This window comes from Gnatocerus cornutus, chromosome 5 (assembly GCF_029298725.1).
Source record: "Gnatocerus cornutus isolate USDA-ARS CGAHR chromosome 5, icGnaCorn1.1, whole genome shotgun sequence".
In the NCBI taxonomy this organism is placed as follows: Eukaryota; Metazoa; Arthropoda; class Insecta; order Coleoptera; family Tenebrionidae; genus Gnatocerus; species Gnatocerus cornutus.
In genome coordinates this window covers 18,247,364-18,267,439 of record NC_142237.1, presented here as the reverse complement: position 1 = coordinate 18,267,439, position 20,076 = coordinate 18,247,364, and the positions used below count along the sequence as shown (strand labels likewise).

Sequence of the window (20,076 nt, the reverse complement as noted above, 5' to 3'; positions counted from 1 at the left end):
CATCTACAAATGGAACATTATGTTTTCCAAGAACCCTTTAAATTTTCAAAATTATCCAACGATCGAAAAAGACAAGCTAAATGGCTTATGAAGTTCCACCATTGTATAAAGTGGCAGACCGGATGGATTGAACAGGAAAAGTTCAAGGTTATTCTACAAACAGTGGTGAAGAATGTTAAGAAGATTTATGTTAAAGGACTTGAAAAAGCTAATTATCTTCGAACATTTTTAAACAAGGATTTAATTCTACTTCCCGAAAATCCAAGTCTTCAATACGGTATCCCTTCCTGTATGAGTCATACATCACAAAATTGTATCTGTGCTCTAAGCAATGTTAAGATGTTAGCGAAGGCATTTTTTAATATCGATGTTAATAAAAAAAATTAAAACAGATTTATTTCCTTTGTTCAAAATAATGTTTAAAACAAGGTTAACCTTGTGATTTCCTGAAAAGAGGGGGGGGGGGTTGTAGAATTGCATGGTTGCAGTTGCATATAAAAGATTAAGGAGTACAGTCCTACTTCAGTTTGCTTTCTCGTTAGCACTGTAAACATTATACCATAAACAATGAAAAAATTTATAGAATCTTTTCAACCGTGTAGTCAACCCTCTACGTCGAGAGGGTGTGAGTGTCATAAGTGTTCACAACAGAACGTAGAGAATCCACCCTCTACTCCACATGTTGAAACACAGCATTCTTCATCAGAACCCGTAAGTACCACGCTTTTACAAAGATGTCTGGAGGGTGAACCTGGTTGTAACCCTTACAAAAAAATAGTTATTCTTGAAAATATTTTGGTGCAACCACCCACCACTTTAGACATTAAACGAAGTGTGACGACTCCTACAATATTAGATATAAAACATGAGTCTGATATTCAAAATTATATTTCGAAAATGCTAAACCTTGAAACTCAAGAACTAATTGAATCGTTTTTTCCAAACCCTTCCACCCCTGACAAATCGTTACCCGTTTTATCAGATTCATTGTTTGAAACTGTTGATAGTCCTTCTCCACTTTCAAAAACATATATAATCTCACGTCGCTCAAATTCAGATCCATCAGTAAAGTCGAAAAGTGAGAGTGTTTTATCATTTTCATTTAATGAATCTGACTTTAACGAGTCGTGGGGAAAGGCAGCCCCCTCCTCCGATGAGTCGTTCGATTTTAGTCCCTCTATAACATCTACCCCAAAATCTGAAATTATTTTTTCACCAAACTTATTCGATAGTAACACTTCTAATTTGGAAAAATTATTAACACCTCCAACAATGTTTATAAATACTCCTCCTCCTCCTCCCCCTCCTTCTCCTAATCCATTTCCTGATGAGGAAGATGACCTATATGCAAATATTCCTTCCCCAGTACATGAAGAATTAGATGACAAAATTATAAAAAAAATTGAAAGAAAACGTAAAGCTGCCATATCAAAAAGAAAGTGTTTGATTAAATTGCGTAAAAAAGATATTTTTTAATCGACACTTTTATGTCTTGTTTTTATGTTTAATGTTGGAGGAGTATAAATCAAAATTATCATGTTTTTTCATTGTTTATAAAGGATACTCTCTTTACAAAGGAGGTATGTGATAATTTTTATCAAATAATGGGTACTAATTGGTTTTAATTAAAGATCAAGTTCCCATGTGAAAAATGTGGTTTTCTATTCAAAACCAAAGAAACCCGTTTGAAGCATAGTGAAGCTGCTTGCAACAGACGCTTACAGAGTAGTCAAGGGAAAAGGAAGAGAGCGGTTGATTCAGTACCCAATTCAAAAAGATCAACCGGTAATTAACAAGTTGTTAATAATTATTAATTTATTTTTTACTTTTAGCATTTTGTGAAAGCTGTCAAATCACCATTCCTCAGACATCTCTTTGCAACCATTACAAAAGTGCTCAACATCTACAAAAAAGTTTGTTTAAAGTAGAAGATGGTGTGGCGTTAATTCAAAGTGCGTTTAAAAGTAGAATTGCGACCTACCGACTTTACCCCGATATGGATTATATAGATTTGAAACAGTTTTTTGCGAGCATTGATTCAAAATTCAAACAGTTACTAAACTTACATTTACAGAAAATGAAAACGTTAAAAGTGAATCTAGAATTGTTTGGGTTTTACGTAAAGCAGTCGGATGCTGAGGATGAGTTTGAGGTCAAATCGTTTACGACTCCAAACAAGATTATCACTTTTGGTTTAGATTTAACAGACTACATAAATGATGAGAGGGAGCAACTGCATGAAAAAATGTTGGAGTTTGCAGAGAGACAATCTGGTAAGAAGCATTACATCATGTTTGTAGAATTAATTTTCTATTATTTTAGGATGGTCTTTAATTAAATTATTACACCTCGATATTAAAATCAACTATTACAACCCACTACGAGCTTCCTCTTACATCAGACTTCCACCATACATTGCGAAAAAGCAGGCAGTTTTAAACGTAGTCAACAGAGATGTATTTTGCTTCGCCTGGGCCATAGTGGCTGCGTTAAGAAAACCGAATGGGAAAAAGACCTTAACAACATCTTACGAAGACTTTAATAGCGTATGTGATTTTAGTAATATTGAATTTCCGGTTAAATTAGATCAGATACAAATTTTTGAATCTCAAAACAATATTTCTATAAATGTTTATGGATTAGAAGCGTGTTCAAACCAGGGTGAGAGAACTCATGATATAGTCGGACCTTTATACTATACAACAAATAAAAGAGCTACTCATATCAATCTCTTATTATTGGAAGATGGTTGTGGTAATCAACATTATGCCACAATAATAAATTTACCTAAACTTGTTAGAAGTCAAATGTCAAGACATAAGGGTAAAATATTTTTCTGCGATGGTTGTTTACAATCGTTCACTACTCAAAAATTACTTGATAGACATTTAGAAAATGATTGCAACCACATTGTTACGAAATTACCCTCAAAAGATCCAGTTATTAATAAATTTGGTAAAACAGTTCGGGAAGATATTTTAGAATTTACTGCTTTCCAACGTCAATTACCAATCCCATTTATTTTCTATTGCGATTGTGAAGCCATGTTGACACCTTTAAGTACAGTTTCACCTAATCCAACTGAATCATTTTCTATGAAAACGTTTAAACACATTCCATACTCTTGTGCATATTACTTGCACTGTTCGTTTAATGATTCTCTATCCAAATTTGTACTGTTTCGTGGTGAAAAGTGTATTGATGACTTTGTAGCAGCTTTGGATGCTGAAGTTCGTCATTTATACGAAAATTATTTTAGTGTTATAAAACCAATGATTCCTCTAACTCCAGAACAACAATATCAACATTTCATGGCAACGGAATGCTATTTATGTGAACAACCCTTTAAACAAAATGATGTAAAAGTTCGCGATCACAATCATTTTACAGGTAGTTTTAACGGTACAGCCCACCAATCATGTAACTTGCAGTATCAGATTCCAAATTTTATACCAGTAGTATTTCACAATTTATCAAATTATGATTGTCATTTATTTATCAAAAGATTAGCTTGTCATGAAGAAAAGTTGGATGTAATTGGTAAAACTACCGAAAAATATATAACTTTTGGAAAGTATGTTCATGTCGGTAACTATCCAGATGCAACAGGCAAAATTCAACCAAAATATTTAAAATTACGATTCGTGGATTCATTTCAATTTTTAGCTACATCATTGGAAAAATTGGCAAATACATTGGAATCACACCAATGTAATATTGTAAACAAATATTTTAGTATTGATGAGGAATTTTGTTTGATTAGACAAAAGGGTGTTTTCCCCTATTCCTTCATTGATGATTTTTCAAAATTAAATTATCCAAATTTACCAACAAAAGATGAATTTTTCGATAACCTTAGAGAACAACCAATATCTGATTCGGATTATGAGAGAGCTCAAAAAGTATGGAATGTTTTTAAATGTACAAATTTGGCTGATTACTCTGATATTTATTTAAAAACTGATGTGTTACTATTGGCTGATATTTTTGAAAATTTTAGAAGTATTTGTTTGGAACATTATAAATTAGATCCTGCTCATTATGTAACCGCTCCATCGCTTAGTTGGGATGCAATGCTAAAATCTACTAAAGTAAAATTGGAACTTTTAACCGATATAGATATGCTTCATTTTTTTAAAAAAGGTATTCGAGGTGGTGTTAGTTCTTGTATCAAACGATATGCCACCGCCAATAATAAATATTTAAAAAATTATGATGACTCACTTCCAACAAGTTATATAACTTATTTTGACGCTACTAATCTCTATGGTTATTCAATGATACAAAAACTACCCTTTGGTGCGTTCGAATTTTTAACTGATGAAGAAATTCAGCTTTTCGATATTTTTACACTTGAAGATGAGTCGGATATCGGATACGTTTTGGAAGTTGATTTGCAGTATCCCGAAGATTTACATGATTTGCATAATGATATGCCGTTTTGCCCCGAAAGCATATTACCACCCAATAGTAAATATCCAAAATTAATTCCAAATTTATATAACAAAACTAACTATATTATTCATTATAAAAATTTAAAGCAGTGTCTTAAACATGGCTTACAGTTGATAAAAATTCATAGAATATTAAAATTTAAACAATCCAATTGGCTTCAAAAGTATGTTGCTTTGAATACAAATTTACGCAATAAAGCACAAACAAAATTTGAAAAAGATTTATTTAAATTACTCGTTAATAGCGTGTATGGTAAATGTATAGAAAATGTTGATAAACGTGTTGATATAAAATTGGCTTCACACTGGGGTAAGAGAGGGAAACAATTTGGAGCTGAAACTTGGATATCTAAAGCAAGTTTTAAAAATTGTACAATTTTTTGTGAAGAACTGGTTGCAATTCAAATGAATAGAGTGAAAATCGTGTATGATAAACCTGTTTATGTTGGATTTTGTATTTTAGAATTGGCCAAGTATGTCATGTATGGTTTTTATTATGACTTTTTACAACCCCAATATAGAAATAATCTAAATTTATTATACACCGACACCGATTCATTCATTTTAGAGATTTTCTGTGATGATGTTTACCAAGATATTCAAGCAAACAGTGAACGCTTTGATTTATCAAATTTCCCACGCAATAACCCTTATGGTATTACCCCAAATAAATCAAAACTAGGAAATTTTAAAGTGGAATTTTGTGAACAGACGGTGAAAGCGTTTTATGGAACGGGTGCAAAAGCTTATTGTGTTGAATTAGAAAATAAACTAATTAAAAGAGCTAAAGGTATTAGTAAACACATCACCGAAACTAAATTACAACTTTTGGATTATGTAAAAGTTGTTGAAACAAATGCTACAATTATTTGTTGTATGTCTGTTTTTAAATCTTATTTACACGAAATGTTTTCTGAATTACGAAACAAGGTCGCTCTTTCTGGTTTGGACGATAAAAGGTTTTTAATAAAAAAATCACCAAAAACACTCGCTTGGGGTCATTTCGATATAGATCGTCAAATTAGGTTTGACACCTTTCTAGAATTAGCATTAAAATCTGTATAAATTAATATGTTTACTTTGTATATAGTTAGTCGTAAGAATGGAGCTTGTAAAACAAAAGGAAAAATTAAAAGTTGTTAACCATGATTATGTGTGTGATATTCCTTCTTTTATACGACATAGTGCTCTAATTGGTGCCAATTCCAAAAGAGGATTAATTATTGGAAAATCCGGTTCAGGAAAGACTAATGCTTTAATTAGTCTTTTAACAGAAAATAATGGTCTACGCTATTGTAATATTTATTTATATAGTAAGACTATTAATCAACCCAAGTATCAGTTTTTAAAAAAGGTCTTTGAAGCAATTCCTGAAATTGGATACATCGAGTACGAGAATCATGAAGACATCATACCACCACAAGAAGCTGAACCTTATAGTGTTGTTATATTTGATGATGTTCTTACAAGTAATCAAAATATTATTCGCGACTACTTTGCATATGGTAGACATTATAACTTGGATCCATTCTATTTAGCTCAAACATATTCGGCAATTCCAAAACAGATTATTCGAGATAATGCGAATTTTCTAGTGATTTTCCCCCAAGATGAAACAAATTTAAAACATATATATAATGATCACGGGAATCAAACAGGTTTATCATTTATTCAGTTTAAAAAAATGGCGCAAAAGTGTTGGATCGAACCGTTTAGTTTTCTTGTGATTGATAAAGAAAGTGATGTGATGAACGGTCGTTATAGACAAAAGTTTGATACCTTTATTAATCCCTGAAAAGCATTTTTATCTCAGTGTAGTCGTTGCAATATGGATAAACATACCGCTCTCGCGTTAGACAAAGCAAGACGCAATGTTAAACAAAAGTTACGATCCCTTAATACTGATATAGTTATGTCTCAGTCTAAAATACAACGTCAATATCAACCAATTACTGACCCCATTCACAGTTTATTAACTGAACTCAAACGAGAAAAACCAATGGTTAAAACCGAATTCCCGACATCTTTCACTACATCCACACCCGCCGTACCGATTAAACAACAACAACAAACGACCTCTAAAACTCCGGAATTTTTAAAAAGTGTTCCAGTGACCGAATTTAAACCTGACTCACCTGAATCCCCAAGTATCGATGAATTAAAAAGCCAAGTACTAACATTGCAAAATTCCAAGGAATTTCAAGAGTTTTTAGATCAGTGGAGTGGTCTAGCTAGAGACTATATTGAACAAATGATTACAGACACTGAAGATGCGTTTGATCATAAATATGGAGTACGTTTTGATCATGAATTGGCTAAATGTTATATTGGTGACTCTGAGATTGATTTTGATGATACTATGATTTACGTCAAAGGACTCAAATTTCCACAAACAGTTGGATTAATGGAATTATTGTTTAAAAAGATTCCACATGGATACACAATATTAGATCATAATCATTACATCTCGATTGTTCAAGCCACAAATGCTAATAGAAAGAATTACGATCCCACATCACAGATTAGTGGCAATGTTGGATACAAGTATAAAAATATTATTCAATCACGTCCCCGTAGTGGTAGCGTGTCAACGATATATCATGAAACACCGGTACGCAGAGGTAAAGGAATGCGTCTGGATGATTTGAAAAAAAATGTCGAATTTGTACCGTGGAAAAACCCTAACAAATTGGTAAATCGCTTACGACTCTTGATGGCATCGAAAAAAGCTGGAAATACCAGTCACACGAATGAGATTAATGAAATTATCGATGAGTTACGCGAAGCAAAAATAATATATTAATGGATCAGTAATGGAAAATTGTTTAGTATACCAGCTACCATGACGATAGATAAATTCTACAATCACATTTCGGAACATCAGTTTGAACGATTGTTTGAGAAAAACTCTACAAAAGTTTTACAACCATCAGAAAAACTTTATTCAACAACCCACATACATTTATATGCAACCCGTGAAGACTCAGAAATTATTTATAAATTATTTCCGCATAAATCACAACATTACATTTTTCCTTACGATAAAGCCACAGTGATAAATTATACTTGCAAACCATCTGGAGTTGAAGTCGTGCACAACACAAAAGCAAATTTGAAGAAAGGATCAATTTTAAACAAAGGAGATTTGATTTGGTTCAGACAAGTTTCGGCCACGCAGGACACTACGTTATTTTTCGAACTACTCATACGACTGGAACTTTTAAATGAAGAAACCCACTCCAAAACAGCGCAAAAAGGAGGTCAACAAAACAAGTCTCAAGAGACAATTGGTTAATTTATTACACAAACCAGCCAGGGTCCATTATCCTCGTAGACATGTAATAATTAAAGGCTTAACAGATTTGGGTCAAGTTGATCTCATTGATATGCGTGATTATTCAAAAACCAATAAAGGATATAATTACATTTTAGTATACATAAATGTGTTTTCAAAATCTGTTGATTGTATCCCCCTAAAAACTAAAACTGGTCTTGAAGTAACCAAAGCGATGAGTACCATTTTGGATAGAATAAAATATCCCGTTTCAAAAATTCAATCTGATGATGGAAAAGAATTTTTAAATACACATTTTCAAGCTTTAATGGAAAAGCATGGAATACAACACTATCGTACATTCTCAAATTTAAAAGCCAGTATTGTAGAAAGAGTTAACCGCACATTAAAAAATAAATTATGGAAAGAATTCAGCTATAGAGGCAACTATAAATGGATAGATATTTTAGATTCAATAGTGGAAAAATACAATGCTACCAAACACAGAACGATTCAAATGGAGCCCCGAAAAGTTAATAAAAGAAATGCTAAAAACATCTTACATAATGTATACGATAAATTAAAAACTGTCGACCCTAAAACACCTCGCTTTCACCTGAATGATGTCGTTAGAATTAGTAAATATAGGTCGATTTTTCAAAAGGGTTACTTACCAAAATATTCAAATGAGGTCTTTACCGTTTATAAGGTAAACAACACCTACCCACGTACATATTTATTACGCGACATGTTTAATGAAAACATAGCCGGGAGTTTTTACGAGCAAGAATTACAATTAGTACCACCTTCATTACACGGTGTACACTTGGTTGAAAAAATACTTCGCAGGAAAGGTAAAAAGGCTTATGTGAAATGGTGGCAAATGGATGATAAGCACAACTCTTGGATTAATCTATCAAACATCCTTACTTAAATGTTTTTTTAATAAAATAAATATATATATAATCATTTGTTTATTGATACATCAAAAAGGCATTTTACATCTATAAAACTCATTTAGTTGTGATATAATAAACTCGGGATATCTGTATCGCAACTCCATCAATATGTTGTTGTTAGGGGTGTTGTCAAATGTCAACTCTTCTATATGTTTAAGAGGGTCACCACCCTGCTTAGAAATTACCCTTCGTTTGGTGTTTTCAAAGAATTCCTCAAATTGGTGTTGTCCTAGTTTCCCCAAATAATCATTAAGTACTGGTTTCAGTTGAAATAATTTTTGTAGCGACTCTTTTCCAAAATATAAATAATGATCGATACCATTGTTCTTTTGGATCAACAACATCTTGTATTGCTGTTCGATTACTCGGAGGGTGAATGTGGGTGTTGACTTCATGATATTCATTGGTTGTTTTCCATCCAAAGCGCTGAAGATCCACTCTTTGTGTTGCAAAAAAGTGAGAAATTCTTCCTTCGTCAGCTCCACACCCGTTGGTACACCAAGTATTTTACCCAAATGGATAATTGGGGTAAAACGAACGTTCACATCTAAACCGACACTCACATACTTTGATTTGCTCTTGTTTAAAAAGAACATACGCTCACCCACCAACATGGGGTTTGCATATGGAGGACACACATAGTCAACGGTATTTTCTTCGGAACACATCTTGAACTAACCCTCTATTCCATTACACCATTCAATTTATACACGATAGCATTTTTTTAGTTTCAAGGTTACATTTTCTTTCAAGGCCACTTTTTTCCAAGGCCACTTTTTTTTCAAGGTCACTCAGCTTTGCTTAACTTTTCCGTCATTTTTAAAAAATATCCATCCATTCTTTACATGAGTGGCGTTCAAGGTTAAGGAGACCCTGCATAGACATCAAATTAAACAATCCATTCTGTGGTGTTCAAAGCCACTTTTTTTACTCAGCTTTGCTTAACTTTTCCGTCATTTTTAAGCAGCAACTGCTGCTGAAAAACTTGAAAGGTTTTTCTGAAGATCGAGAATCGATCTTAACCGTAGAGCTGCAGGCTGCAATGACGAGTCATAGGTGTGCATTATTCGGTCAACGTCTCCGCAAGGTCAACAACATTTAGTATTTATTATAAGTCAACATTATACATACAATTTTTGTAATAAGTAGGATGATCACAATATATTCAATCCTATAAAACTTTTTATTACTAACACAGAGTTTTGCAAAACCACAATCCTTTGAATACTTGAGATGTTCTTCGGAAATTACATCCGTTGAACGAAATGATCCCAGCTCGATGTTGCAATGAAAACAGCGGACAATATCGAACTTCTTGAGGTAGTAAAACCCGTTGTTGGCTAATTTTAATGGATCAACATCTTTTAGCGGCCAATCGTGAAATGTCAACAACCGATCTTCAAAACACTTCATTTGTCTCAACGGGTATTCGATAATATCTTCGGTCATGGTCTTCCGATTACTCATCAATTAATGACGGAGAGCGAGACTGGTGAGCACTGGGTTCAAGGCCAAATAAACTATTCTGTGGCGTTCAACTGTTAGGAGACCCAAATCAATGTATGTCGATAATAATTTGGTAATCACTGCCATGTTGTCACTAATGGTGTTGTATTGTAAGGTTCCACTGAAGTCACTTTGAAAAATATCTCCTTACAATCCTTACACGGTTTTCCATATTCTTGAATGCATTCCCTCAATTTCTTCTCATCACAAATGACGTCGATGGTAAATTCGGTACTATCAAACGTTTCACATGGGGGCGTCACACGACTTGCTTCTTCTTTTCTTGCAACACTTGCAATAATCTGACAAAGTAAAAAATCTTTGCAGGGAACTACCATCCAAGTCCAAATGGCCCAATTGATTGAAATAACAAGTTTCACTAAACACCAGTACACGTAAAACGGAAATAGCGCATGACTAGACGGAGAGTTAAGGGAGACTGTCCCTGGTCGGTGGTCGGGTGGACACTGCCGCAATTGACCTTGGGGAAAAACTAGGGTGGGAGGTGGCCTTAGAATGGCCTTGGGATGACCTCGTTTGCCTCCCCATTCTCTCACTACTAATTTAATACAGTAAATAAACAAGTCCAAAGTAGTACCGCCGTCAAATCTTACTGTATTAGAAAAAAATGCCAAAGTTTTAAAAATTGAATAGAAAACAGTTAAAATTTTTCCTGAAAACAAAACAAATTTCTAAAAATTTTGTAACTTAAACTGGTTGAAAGTAGTAAAAACTCCAGTTCTACTGTTTGAGGATAAAAATTGCCAAAGTTATAAAATTGAATAAAAATTTTAGTAATTTTAGTGGTTCGGAAAAAAATTCTAAAACTCGAATTTTTGTTCTAAAATTTTGTAATTTAACACAGGAGATAAACAAGTGTAGAGTGTAAGATCTAAGGTATGAACGCCGCCAAATTTTATTGTTTTTAAATCAAAATTGCAGAATTTATAGAATTTAATACTAAATGATTGAAATTTTTTGTTCGTTCCGTAATAAAAAATTTCTAAAAAATCTATTTTTTTCTCCAAAAATGTTATAATTTAGCATTACGTCATCGCATAGAAAAAATAAAATTCGGTAACAAAATGGTGGATACGCCCGCCTCCAAAAAAAGGGACATAATCTCAGCCAATTTCTTGCAAGATTCAGACGACAAAACCGCTTCCAATTTCAAAAACTCGGCTTTATGAAAACCTACAATTTTTACCTTACCTTTAATCTGTTCCGTAGGCGAGTCGGAACTGAAAAGCGCTGCCTCGTGGCGCTGCCCCACGCTGAAATACACCTGCACCGTCGTGGGGAGGTCCATGAGCGACTCGGCCACCGGCTCATCGCTTAAGCGGCCCCCACGTCGCTCTCCTCCAGCTCAAATTTAGCCGCTGGAAGGCCCCTGGCGCAACACGTCTGCAACAAATTCAGACACTAAATCTCACTCATTTACATTACCAAATAGCGCTGAAATTGCCTTCAGCGGTCTATTTAAATTACTGGAGAATCAATAAGCTACACTAACAAAAAAACGAGCTGGATTTTACGTTGTAGCAAACAAATGGGAAAGTTGAGTTGAAATAAAACAAGAGAGTTAGTTTTTTGTCTGGTAAAAGCTTTTGGTATTAGAATTTTAGAGTGAGTGTTGTTATGTGCGATTTTTAACGGTCACTACAATTAGAAGGAAAAAAACTTCAGTTTCTGGAGGAAATGAAAAATGTAGCCGCTCCCTTCGAAAGAAATTAATTAATAAAGTAACGTAGATTGGATGAGAAATGGAGTCTGGAGCTACGAAATACGAACTGTGTAATCAAATTTTGCAACTCCACAATCATCGCGAATGTCTGCAATCCTTTAAATAATTATCGGAAATTATTACGGTTATTCATTGTTAATAAATTTAAATCAATTGTGGTGCCATTATTAACATTCGCAGAAAATTATTCAGTTACATTAAACCAAAGGGAATTAGAAGAATAAAATACAAAATTCATATCCCATATAAACAAGCATTTATTAAAAACAACATGTGGATACGTTGTAATGTAAAACATAAGTAAACAACGTTGATATTGGCAGAGGCTGCAGGGTTGAAGTTAAACAACCTTTTCGTCGTTTTAGGCAACCAAGTGGGATTTGAATAATCCCGGGTTTTTGGATTATACGTTTCCTATTATTTTCTTCCGGTCTCAAAAGAATGTACGAGTGATTCAACAAATGCAAGTCTCTACAAAAACATAAACAAAACTCATTCACGTCTATTGGATAAAATGAAGGAAAAATATTTGTTAAAAGTAAGAGTTTGTTTGGAGATACAACACAACTTCATAAGACCACGCGCGACGAAAGCACACATCTTTTATTATTCATTTGACAAACACGGAAAGCACAAACATGTCAGTCTGTCGTTAGATGAATAAGGTAAAAGGTGAGCTAATTAATTGTGCAGAAAAATTGGATGAAATCTAGGCAAATATAGAGTCACGTTGCAGGTATTTAATTAAAATTATGAAATCTCTCTTTAGTGTCAGGTTTAATTACAATGAAAAAATTCTGAGCGCGTTAGAGAAAATATTGAAAGCTGGTAGAATGTTAAGGAAAAACGCAGAGGCGGATTAAGGTCAGTTTGAGGCCTGGGCGCATGAAAAAACATTTAGTCCCTTAAATAAATAGATTCTTTAGATTCTCTTGAGTTTTCCTGCTTCTTTGCTTTTTTAGAATGAAAATTGCCAAAGTTACAATACCGAAGATCGAAATTTCTTGATTGTTTAATAAATAGATTCTTTAAAATTTCTTGAGATTTTCTGCTTCTTTGCTTTCTTAGGATAAAAATTGCTAAAGTTACAATACCGAAGATTGGAATTTTTTGATCGTTTTATTAAAAAAAATCAAAAAAATTGTTTTTTGTCCTAAAATTTTGTAACTTAGCCAAGTTATCAAACGAGTTAAAAGTAATAACGCCTTCAAATTTTACTAGATCAAAATTGCGGAAGTTTAGTAGAAAAAAAAATGAAAATTATTAGATGGTTCGAAAGAAAAAAAATCTAAAAATTCCATTTCTTATCCTAAAATTTTGTAACTTAGTACATAATATAAACAAGTCAAGAGAAGTAACGCCGCAAATCTTACTGTTTTATAATCAAAGGTGTCAAAGTTACAAAATTTAATAGAAAATTATTGAAATTTTTGTCCATGCTAAAAATAAAAACGTCAAAAAACTTACATTTTTGTCTTAAACTTTTGTATCTTAGCAGTTATTAAATTAGTCGAAAGTAGTAGCACCTCTAAATTGTAAAGTTTTAGAGTCAAACTTGACAAAGTTTTAAAATTTCATAGTAAAAACATGAATTTTTTTGATGGTTTAGGTAGAAAAAAAATGTAAAAATGCAATTTCTCGTCCTAAAATTTTGTAACTTACCAGGGTAGATAGATATACAAGTCTAACGTCGCCAAATCTTATTGTATTTGAATCAAAATTGGCAAAGTTACGGAATTTATTAAAGAACCGTAAAAATTTTTGTTTGTCCAAAAAATAAAATTTCTAAAAATTCCAATGTGTTCCAATTCTAAAGATTTCGGATCAAAATTGACAGTTATAAAATTTTGTAGTGAAAATCTCAACTTTTTTGGATAGTTTAGGAGGGAAAAAACTGTAAAATTTCGATTTCTCGTCCTAAAATATTGTAATTTGGCAATGCCGCCAAATCTTACTGTATTAGAATCAAGTCAAATCTGTTTAGATTCTATCAAAAGGTTTCTGTCAAAATTCTTCTTGGATTCATTCTAGTCTTTGGATTTTCTTTTTAAAGCTTCTAAATTTTCTTTAAATTTAACGGAGCTTTTGTTCAGAACAAAAAAAATCAATAATAATGTAAAATTTTATGCTCAAAAAGAAATGTCTTCAGCGGTAAATCCTACTGAGAAAGATGAAACGTTGTTGCGAAATGAAAAGTTCTTCCGGCAAATTTACAAATTGATGTTTTCCTTAAGTTTGTGGCTAATTGAAACCTTTCGTTTGTGTGTTCAGAGCAATGAAATTTACTAGACAATTCCCCACAGTTCACAAAAGAGAATCCTTGAAATTATCATCGCTATGTGAAAAAATGTGAAAAATCTCTCTTGAAATCGTTTAGCTTCTCTGGCTCGAAGCGTTAATTCCTCTCGAACACCCAGTTCATCTTGTAAATAGAGTCTGTAATTTGTCAACCGATCTGAACTTGGCTCGCAAAATAAAGCAGGTGGTAGCGATGACAGAGACGCCTCCATACTTCCAGCTTTGCATACTTATTAGGGAGTATATGAAGAGCATACCAATTACGAACCTGTATCACCGACGTAAATCCCCTATAAACAGCTTTCATCATTCTTTAACAAAACAACTTTCCACATTTATAACGAGCCATTACAAGAAACCTTCCAGATTTCAAAGGTCAGAAAAAGACAGTTTAGACAATCCCTTCCTGGAGAAGCCCGAATAAATTTGATTTATGTCCCGGAAATTTACATATGGGCTCAACAAAGAGGATCAAGTTCGCGTGCGATTCCGGCGCATGTTTAGAGAAATTAAAATCAAAGAGGAGGCGTCACAAATTATGTTAAAATTTGATATAAATGTCGCATGATAGGAGCTTAGTTTGATATTTTATTACGTCAGATGACAATCTTACAGCCGTCTGAATAAATCAGAGACGGAGGTTTCTGACAATCGGATACACCTCAACTTGGAAGTTTACGAAGAGGTTTGTCAAAACCACTTTAATTTTTAAGTAAATTAAACTCAGGTGTGAACCAAATCGATTTATTTTTACGCTGTGTTGTTTAATAATAAAATTAACAACTGTGTAGTTTACTGAGACGTGGCAGCACTCCCTGGGGCTCAAAAATAATATAAATCTAGAAAGGGTGTTTGGGAATTGGTGGTACTAAATTAAAGACGACTGGGAGACATAAACATAAATCGAGTTTATGGCAAAAACTCGCCCTTTTAATTGCCGAATATTCTGTGAAAATTCCACCTTGATGAAATACCGCCGCTTTAATAAATCATCTCATTTTCGCGTGTACAAAGAAGTCTTTCATTGTTAGATTCATTCGAAAGGAGCGAAGCTCCAAATTCCGTTTGAATTTTTAACTCGCTGTAGAATAGAGCTAAATATTTTTATTCGGATTTCAAACGTAAGCATTCTATTTCCTGCGACAAAACGGAATGGGGAAAGTTATCCTTTGAATTAACGGTAAATTGCTGTTTTAGACGCAACCTTGGAATTTAACCACATTCTGGTTACTGCAATATGACAACATATTGTCTCTATCGATTCTCCAAACTAATTGCGATTGGAGGTGTTTAAATCGGTTTAAAAATATCAAAGTTTGGATAAAACTCCGGATTACTGTGTCAAACCTAAGAGCTTAATAAAGTTGAGTGTTTTTAATTTATTTGAAGCACTACTGGTAATTTATATGGTAATTTTCTCAAAGCTTTGTCAACGCGATATGGCGGTTGCAGACATAGACGAGCATCAAAATTAACGTTACTAATTTGGAAAGTACACAACATATCTATTATACCACCAATGTAGTAGGAATGTTCGCACACTTCTGTGTATTGATGTACCAATAAAGGTAGTTTGCACACGTTTTCGAGCCTTTGATTCCATTTCGCTGTCGACGAGACAGAGACGAGACTAACGCGTTTTACTGACAGAAAGTCTCGTTAATTAAAGTGCGGCCTTTTTTACTATTTTCTATTGCAAAATGGCCAAAGCGTGTCTAGATATAATGCCTGTTTTAGTACACGAGTTTTTCTGTTGCGGAACACTGGAATTACATTCCTTTATTGTCGTATCGATTGGTCTCTGATTATTTATTAATGCGGTATTTACAGATGCGCTGTACAAAACAGGGTAAATGTGGTACATAAATTAGTATTTGGTACAATTAACTTGTTGTGCTGCAATGAAATATGTAGGCAATGTGTCGACGGAAGGTTAAACGGCAAAAGGGCAAAAGAATGGCTTTTCTAGTCTCAGGCGGTTTTCCCATGACGCGGCGTTTATCAAGTTCTGATTAAATATTCTTCTGGATAAAGAGGCAAACTATTGGTGCATAATTTTCAATTTCGTTCAAAAAAATTATAAATTATATTTTTATCATGCTTTTCTCTCTTTATTGGGCAAATTTCCTCGCAATAGATTTTAGCAGATGCGTAGTACATTAAAATTCTAGTTTTCATTAATTCGCTTGAATTAAATTTCGTTCTGCTCTTGAAAGCCTCAATTTAAAAAAATACGTCAATTTTCTTGTTGATTTTGAGTGTCCAAAATTAGAAAAGTAAAATGCTAGTAAAATTTTAAAAATTAGCAAAATTGGTGGAGGAGCCAAATTATGAAAATTTCTAAAAAAACACGTTTTTGTCCTAAAGTCCTGTAATTTAGCACTGATATTAAACTAGTTGAAAGTAGTAACACCTCCAAATCTTACTGTTTTAAGATTAATGTTGCCAAAGTTATAAAATTTGGTATAATAAAATCTGAAAATGTTTAGATCGTTCCGTTGAAAAAATTTGTAAAAATTCTGTTTCTAGTCCTAAAAAATTGTACTTCAGCACAGTCAATAGTGGTATCGTCGTTAAATCTGACTGTTTTTGAATCAAAATTGCCAAAGTTACACAATTCAATAGAATACGATTTCAATTTCTGTATGAGCAGAAAATAAAAAATTCTAAAAAATCACATTCTTGTCGTAATTTTTTTTAACTTGGCACAGTTATTAAGTTAGTTGAAGGTACTAACGCCACCAAATCTGACTGTTTTAGAAAAAAATTAACAGAGTTACAGAATTAAATATTAAACGGCTAAAATTCTAAAATATTCTAAAAATTCACATTTTTTTTCTAAAATTCTGTAACTTAGCAAAATCATAAAAATTCGATTGGCTTCCAAAAACGCTAATCTCATAAGATTCTTGTTCATTTGGGCAGTCCAAGATCAAAAAAGTAAAATATTCATAGAGACTAAAAATAAAATGTTTGGAGGACTGGAAAATTACCAACCTTCCACAAAGATAAGATTTTTAGGCAACTGTAAAATTTCTAGTGTCCTTTATGACTTTAAATTTTACGAGATGTGTCAACTTTATTTGCGTAAAAAGTAAAAGTGATAGATGATTAATTTTAGAAACTAGAAATTTAGACAAAGATCTACATAATAACCAAAAATAATACGAATTCTTCTTGAAACGCTTTAAATTTTCAAAAACTTTCATTTTACAGTATGCAATCAGTTTTTAGCCAATATCATAAAACAGAAACCTTCCAAATATTCACAAAAATAGGGAAAATAAGAATTTGCTGATCAGATTCTTTAAATTTTGTTATATCTCTTTACTAATTTTACTGTAAAACAAAAAAATTCCACGATGATAAGAAAAAACTAGAGATATTTCGGTTTAAACTTACCAATTCAATTTCTTATAGATTTCGTCCGATTACGCGTAGAAATTTTCCAATTATCCAGACCAATAAAAAGCGGTTCTAAACTCGAGACAAAAGAAGGTAATTGATTAAAATTTACAAAGTGCATGAAATAAAATTCTAATTTGATCTGAAAGTTTCAAACTCATATGGATTAATGCCAAATCAGTTGTTACATCTAAAAATTGGATCGAATTTTTGACCAATTTTCGATCAATTTGTTCAGACATCTCCCAGTCGATTTTTTTAATTTCCCATTTCACTTCATCTCTCTTTACTGAAAATCAACCTTAATCACGATTCACGCGACGTAAATACAAAAGGTAGGAAGGAATAACACTGTGCGAATTTAATTTAGTAAAGCTTACTTTCTTATAAAGGACGTGAAATGAAAAATTTAATCAGGAAATAAAGAAAAATATCACAAAGCTTTCCGAAAGTAATTAAAAACACATTTGAATTTAATGTTTCTAGAGCCGTTTCACGGTCATAAACAGCCAGCATAGTTTGAGCGTGTCTTGATCCAGTAAATTGCAAAAACAAGCAACTAAACACGCAGTCAGAATGTTTGGAACATGGCTGGAGATAACGACAAAAAACGGAAACGGAAATAGAGGGTATGCATGCCAATTTCCCAAAGGTATCTTACATCCTACGCGTAAAAAATAAAAGACATGTCCTTAAAAGCCACTTTCGGGTTCTTGTTCATTTATTAAAACGCAAAGTTTTTCGAGTTTGTCTTGCTAGATTAAGTAATCAATTCTTAAAGGGGCAGAAGTAGCAATTATTGTCACAAATGATTAATGGGCGCGCTAATTTCGTTCTTAACGAAACGTAATCGAAGTTGCAACGTGATCGATGGCTTAGAGGAAATGTGGTCAAAATTGGTGGATGCGCCGGGGTAAAATATTTTGAGCTCCACGTGTAATTGCACCAAATATGGAATCTTGGATTCAATTACCGACAAAATTGATTAAGACTAAACACGTAAAGCTTTGCCCTTTCAACTCAATTATCGCGATGTTTCAAGATTACATTTAACGGTTTAATAAGACTTTAACGTTAGTGAAACAAAGTGGAAAATGTCACTATGGTAACTCAAGTCGAGACGCTAAATCCTCATTAGAACGTATAAATAAATTTCCTTACATAAAGGACAATAAACCGCACATAACGTAGCATTTTCAATAACAACGTTCATGACGGCGATATTTTTTTACTGCCTGACAAATAACAAGTAATGAAACGACTTTTGTCGCGTTATTATATGGGATATAATATCCCTTATAAATGTTAGAGTTATTATGACGATGCTAGATTACATTTATCATGTTTCCAGAAAATTGTCTCGATCATGAGCTAGATGGATTATCGATAATCCACCAGTTTGGCTCAAGCCGCATCGCCTCTAATTATTATCGCGCGAAAGTGTCGGGATAATCCTGAAGGATTACCGAGAAAAATTAGACCCGCTTTAATTAGACTCCTATGAATATTGTAATTGGCAACACCGCGCCGGATGTTTGCTTTTCATTGCAAAAACGGAAGCTTCACACATTTTTACGTTATAAATATGCAAAGGACGAGCAGATTTGCCACTTACCTGCTTCTTCTGGGCATTGCAATCTGGAACAGAAAAACGGGATGAAATTTACAGAACAACATTTGTAGCTGAGTGCATTTTAAAGAGACTTGAATCTCGCTTTAGATAATGGCGATTTTGACATTAAATATAACGACAGACTTATAAAATCCAGAGCACCTCTTTTCTAAGATTGCGTTTTATGTGTGAGTATAAAAGAATATCACGTATCGCACCATTTATATCACATTAAAACTGAATCTGGAGCGAGACGTTACAAAGACAATTATTATGTCCTATCGCGCGGGTGGAATCGTCCAAGAACTCAAATGGTGGATGCGCCGGTCCAATTTTAATCATTTTGAATGTCAAGAATTTTTCAATCGGAGAAATGTTCACATTTACCGCATGTCCGAATTCCGGAATGGAAATAGCAGAGATTGAAAAAATTTCAACGTTTCTACGCAAAATAGAGCTGTACAAAATTGCAAATCCGAATAACTCGACCATGAGTTGTACATAGATAATTGAATTCCTCATGAAATTTTATGTGGAATGAGCTGAAATTTTCACGATTGAGCCAATTGGGTTTATCGCGCACTGAAAGGATAGAAATGGCGGTTTTGGTCAGTTTTAATTTTATCGATGTCAATGGAAAAAGCGTGATAAAAGGTCTAATTACCCCCAAATTTTATTGCAATTCGTGCAGAAAGAAAGAAGACACAGACGAACAACGAACGTTGAAATGAGAGGGAAAGTTCTTGAATGGTCGTAACTTGGCTGTTTGCCATCCTATAGCAGATTTGGTTGTAACAGTCAATTCGTCGTAAAATCTGGTTTCA

The 20,076-nt window shown here is 33.3% G+C and overlaps 1 protein-coding gene across 3 annotated transcripts in view; it reads right to left on the bottom strand.

Moving 5' to 3' along the window:
• The window catches only part of Pde9 (phosphodiesterase 9), an 86,132-nt gene that overhangs the window by 28,099 nt on the left and 37,957 nt on the right, over nucleotides 1-20,076 (bottom strand). For all 3 annotated transcript variants that reach the window (XM_088036633.1, XM_088036634.1, XM_088036632.1), the window contains 2 exons: nucleotides 19,256-19,278; nucleotides 11,406-11,597 (listed from right to left, as the gene is read on the bottom strand). In XM_088036633.1, coding sequence (XP_087892759.1) covers nucleotides 11,406-11,502 — 97 coding nt within the window. In that variant the 5' untranslated portion in view covers nucleotides 11,503-11,597; nucleotides 19,256-19,278. The remainder of the gene's footprint in view (nucleotides 1-11,405; nucleotides 11,598-19,255; nucleotides 19,279-20,076) is intronic.